Source organism: Buceros rhinoceros, unplaced genomic scaffold (genome assembly GCF_000710305.1).
Source record: "Buceros rhinoceros silvestris isolate BGI_N320 unplaced genomic scaffold, ASM71030v1 scaffold13186, whole genome shotgun sequence".
In the NCBI taxonomy this organism is placed as follows: domain Eukaryota; kingdom Metazoa; phylum Chordata; class Aves; order Bucerotiformes; family Bucerotidae; genus Buceros; species Buceros rhinoceros.
The window spans coordinates 14,049-19,066 of NW_010417006.1; the positions used below are offsets into that span (position 1 = coordinate 14,049).

At 55.2% G+C, this 5,018-nt stretch overlaps 1 protein-coding gene across 1 annotated transcript in view; it reads right to left on the minus strand.

The window, feature by feature from the left end:
• Positions 1-434: 434 nt before the first annotated feature.
• The window catches only part of ADAP1 (ArfGAP with dual PH domains 1), a 47,557-nt gene continuing 42,973 nt past the window's right edge, over positions 435-5,018 (minus strand). Inside the window, exons 7-11 of the mRNA XM_010138015.1 lie at positions 4,283-4,366; positions 2,187-2,249; positions 1,713-1,784; positions 1,052-1,280; positions 435-663 (exon numbers count right to left, since the gene is read on the minus strand). Coding sequence (XP_010136317.1) covers positions 635-663; positions 1,052-1,280; positions 1,713-1,784; positions 2,187-2,249; positions 4,283-4,366 — 477 coding nt within the window. The 3' untranslated portion in view covers positions 435-634. The remainder of the gene's footprint in view (positions 664-1,051; positions 1,281-1,712; positions 1,785-2,186; positions 2,250-4,282; positions 4,367-5,018) is intronic.

Genomic DNA, 5,018 nt, shown 5'->3' on the forward strand with positions numbered 1-5,018 from the left:
CCCCTTGCAGGGCACTGCGGCTCTGCCCGCCCTGGGTACCCGCCTCCACTGCCCCTCGCCTGGGTACAGCATCACCGCCCCTCACTAACCCATTTACCCCGGTGCCGCCCGGAGGCTCAGCCATTCCGCACATCACCATCATGGGAGTTTCCAGGTTGGTGCTTCACATCCCACCAGGACGTCACGGCTCAGGGATCCGCAGCTCCCCGCAGAAAGGGCTGGCAGAGGGCTGGGGCTGCTCAGCTCCAGCCCCCAGGGACCAGCTCATGGAGAAAAGCCCCAGCTCCCCCCAGGATGTGCCACCAACGGTCTTTGCCATCCCGCTGAAGCCACGTGGGACACCCACCTTTTAGGGGGTGTGGGGTGACAGGGGGTCCTGGACACCCCCTGTCCCAGCGGCACATCCCAAGGAGTGGCCACAGAGCCAAATTTGGGGTTGGATCAGCACCTTCTCCGACATTTCGCTGCCGTCTGTCTTGGTTTCCAACATGATCAAGTGAACGATGAGGGGAAAGGGAAGTAGTAGTATTATTATTGTTGTTATTATTATTATTCATTATTTTTAACATTTCAAATAAAACCATGTTGTGTTGTAAACAGAAGCTCACTCCTCAGGTCTGCCCGCCAGTCCCAGCTAAGGTTTATGTTTGAAATGGGCTTCAACTGAAAGAAAAAGAAAACAAACAGAAAATCAAGTTAAAAGCAGGACAAGCAGCGGCAGGCGGGGACAGCCCAGCAGAAGCCCACCCTGGGGATGGTCCTTGTCTGCCTGATGCTCCTTGGCTCCAATTATCCTTATAACCGGGTGACTGATCATCCGTACAGCACCACGGATGTCACGCCAGAGGTGATGAAGAGGGGTGGATACCATCCTCCTCCTCTCAGCGTGAGCCCCTCTCTGCTTGGACAGCCCTTGCCTCCACCGCGGGGTGGGGAGGGGCTGCCCCACTCACACCGCGCCGGAGGGAGCGATGCTGCTGCATCCCTGATCTCCATGTGTCAGGAAATAAGGAGGCTGAGGCTGACCTTCAGCCCCCACCAGCACATGCACCTGCGTATTCCTGAGGCAGCATCGGCCGGCTTATAACTTTCTGAAAAGTCGTAATCCACTCCAGCTGGTCATCCTCCGTCTCGCAGGCGAAGAGGAATTTCCGATCCGGAGTGACGATGGTTATCCCGTGCTGCCAGTGGTTTCCCTGCGTGGACGGCGGGAGCCCTTCCAGGACCTTATAGCTGTTTTCCTTGCTCCCGATGAAAACTTCCCCTCTAGCAAAGGCATCCTAGGAGACAGCGGAGCAGTCAGGCAGGAGTGGCTGCGAAGGGTTGCTCTGTGTCCTGGGCAGCCAGGACACGGCTCACCCTGCGCCATCCGGAAGCCCCATCAGCGAAGTGCAGCACCCAAATCAAAACCACCAACCACCCCCCCATGAAGACCCCATGCCAGCTCGTCCCAGGGGCACCCACGATTCAGGACCAACACCAGGGATCCGAAATCCAGGTGCAGAAAAATGTGCAGCTGGTGCACAGGGTTTCCAAAGCATGTTTGGTGAGTATCTATGCACGGGGCTACTGCTCACTGGACACTAGGCAGAGCCACCTAGCAGGGACCATCAGCCCCTCCCGGCTGTCCCTCCAGCCTGAGCTTCACTGCAGATTATTACTATTACCATTGCAGACAACGCCCACAGACAGCCCAGGCACCATCACCTTACCAGGGGATCTTTGAAATACATGAGCCGTCGGTCATCCATGGTGAACCATCGCTTCTTGAATCCCTCTGTTTGCTGAAGAGTCAAAAAACGCCAGATTACACCCAAAGCAGTGCAGCTCCTCTCTTACCGGCCATGACCCAGTATCGAGGCACTCGGAGGAGCCCGATGGGCTGGGGCGGAACAGAACAGGCAACTTCTGGGCCACCATGAGCCACCATAGCCAGGGCCCAGGCCAGCTATCCCAGGTGGGCTCACTGGAACGGGCAGCGAGAGGGGAGATGGGGCGGCTGGTTTGTGGAGTGGTTTCGGCTTGTTACATTTTCTCCCCGGTGAGGAAAGTGTATTAACCACACACACGGCTCCAAGGCCTTGTCCATCCAGCAAGGCTGGCTTATGCCACCAGCAGCCCCTTCTCAGCCCCAAACAGAGGAAGACTCACGTTTAAAGAGACCGCAGAAACATTTTATATCCTACCTTTGGCCCCGTTTTCTCCATGTACCCTTCCTTCAGGTAGTTTCTAGAAAGCTTTGGCACCAGCTGGCGCAAGCAAAGGGGAGAGAAAACAGAGCAGGGTCAGAGCGAGGGAGCTGGGGGTCACCGGGCGTGCAGGGCAGGGCTGGGGGGGCACTGGAAGGAAAGCCCACGCCGAGCTCGCCCCAGGCACTGAGCCCACCCCAACAGCTCTGGCCGAGTGCTTCGCTCCCACTCCACCAAAGCGCTCGCAAGAGGTGGGTGCGATAGGTGAAGCATCTTTGAGCACTTTGCCAGCAAAGCCAGCAGCCTCCAGGAGAAGCCCCTGGGCCAAATCCTACCTCACTGGTCAGCTCTGGGGATGCATCTCCACCACCAGACACAGCGGCAGCTCCTCACCCAAGCCCTAAAGGACGCTTTGTCTGTAAAAGCCCGTTAACAAACGCTGCCTGTGCGCCCCCCTTCCTGCAGATATTGCTGACAACAGCTACCAGCAGCGGCGATATTTTTTAATGCTGCTTGCTGAAGACTAGGCAGTAGCTGCGAGATCTCTGCAGATGCCTCTAAAAGCCACTTGGAGGATGATGAGTTGCACCAAAACCAGGGCTGATGAGCAGCCACATGCCTCCCCGTCCTTGCCCTTAATCTAAACAGGTTATTAGCAGCTCGCTTGCCAAACCGCCACACCTAACTCTGCCCAACAGCACTCTGGTTGAGCTGGCATGTGCCTGTAGGGCAAAGACACCCCCAAAACACAACAGCCCAAAGAATTGCACAGCTGTTCCACTGGGAGCATCTTCATCTTGGATGCTTCATCCTGGGCAGTGAAGGGCTCTGCAGCATTCACAGCCCCAGCATGTGGCTCCTGCAACAGGGCTGAGGACGCTTTGCTAAGCAAGGAGCTCACCAGCCTCAGCTCAGAGAGGTCCCTCCCCCCCTGTGCACGGGTCCCCGAAGCACCTTTCAGAGACCCTCACTCCTCAGGAGCTGCAGAGGCAGTCTGGGTATCCTTAGGTGGTGTGAGCAATCTACACCTCTCTACTGCATTTCACCCAGCTCCTGTTTAAACGGAATGACTTATCTCTCTGACAGGGTGGAGGAATGATAAATTACATCCTAATGATGGCAAAATCCAGGACGGAGCCACCTCGCGAAGACAACCCAGTCTCCAAGGAGGTCTCCCCATGCCAAACGCTATGAAGGGTTGTTTGCTATTTCAAGGTCATAAATTTAACCTCGCTAAACATCACACTCCTCAGTTCCCTCCAAAGAACAACTGATGGGAAGGTGCTGATAAGTAAAAATATAATTAGCAGGTTACAGGTGCCGCACGTGGGCTCGACATCCCACCACAGCCAGGTGGGGACAGAGGGACAGGGACACCCTGCAGCTGGGAGCCAGCCTCGGCCCGCAGCTGGACCCCTCCCAGGTAGCACCATTAGAATTTAAAATCTACGAAGTCAAGGAGGTAACAGCGAGTAATCAACAAAACCGACCAGGGACATTACACAGCCACTGCAGCACAACCGCAACACAAGGCGCTTGCTGCCAGCTTGCGTTAATACTGCCCCTGGAATTACATTAACAAAAGGTAACACGATTAGCAGCTCCAGCTCCCGGAAAACACAAGACAGAGCTTTGTAAGACAGGCTGCACCGTTCCACACACAAGAATTCATCCCCGAGGCCTGGGCACAGCACTGACATTCTTCAGCCTTCGTCTCTCCCACCTTCCAGCCTTTGTTTCAGCTTTGAATGTTCCAGCAACAACCTCAAAATGTTTGAGAAAGACGCTTACGGCTTCTGTGACAGCGCTGGAGTTAGTTACTCACATGCACGACTCGCGCTCTGCGGGTGAACATACGTGTGTGCTCACGCACGCGGGTTCCCAGGCTGGATGCTGGTAACAGGTGTCGCACGTGGGCTCGACATCCCACCACAGCAATTTCAGCCCGGTACTTGTACAGCGCTCTGAAGGATGGAGCGCTCCCCGAGCCTGCCAGCTTAGTAACAAGATGCTAAAAATGAGCAAAAGGGGAAAAGAGAATAAAAAAAAAACAAACAAAAAACCAACAACAAAAACCCTGCAGGAAAACTCACGTCAGAGTCGCTGGCTCCAGGGAATGCCACTTGTAAGTAATGAAAACGCGCTGCCCGGATGGCGTTGAACCAATCCACTATTTCCTAGTAACGAGAAAGAAAAGCACAGGGAGTTACACGCTCTGCACATCAAGCAACGTGACCCGGCTGCTCCTCACCTCTCCCGCTGTTCCGTCCCAAGGGACAGAGCGCAGTTCAGCAGCAGTCCTACTAAGCATAAAACACAAATAAAATATAGCCGTGAAAGAGAGCAGCCAGGGGGTGAAGGGTGGGGAACGCCCAGCTACTGTCCAGGCTGTCAGACCCGCCCTGGATACCAGGGCTTTCTGCGGGAGGAAGGATTTAAGCGTGTCTCTGAACTGGCAAAACCAGCCTCAGATCAGCATTTCAGATGTCGAGACCAGGGCTGAGCTTGGCCTTACTAACAGTGCTTGGCTGGTGCTGGCTGGGTGCAGCCTGCCCACCCCCCTTGCCCACCCGGCTCCTCTGGCAGCCACAAGCTGACCACGAGCAGGACCCGCGAGGAACGCCTGAATCCCACCCAAATTTTAGCAGTTTGCTGGAATGTTTTGTGAAAAGAGTGGCTAAAAACCTGTGCGCTCCAGTCTACCAGTCACACCCGGGAGTTCTCCAGGACAAGCACAGTGATACTGCAGTCCCAGCTCAACTCCCAGAAGCTCTGGCACTTCTTCCTTTCCTTGACAAAAATCTCTGGGCTTTTTGGTTTCATTTTTCC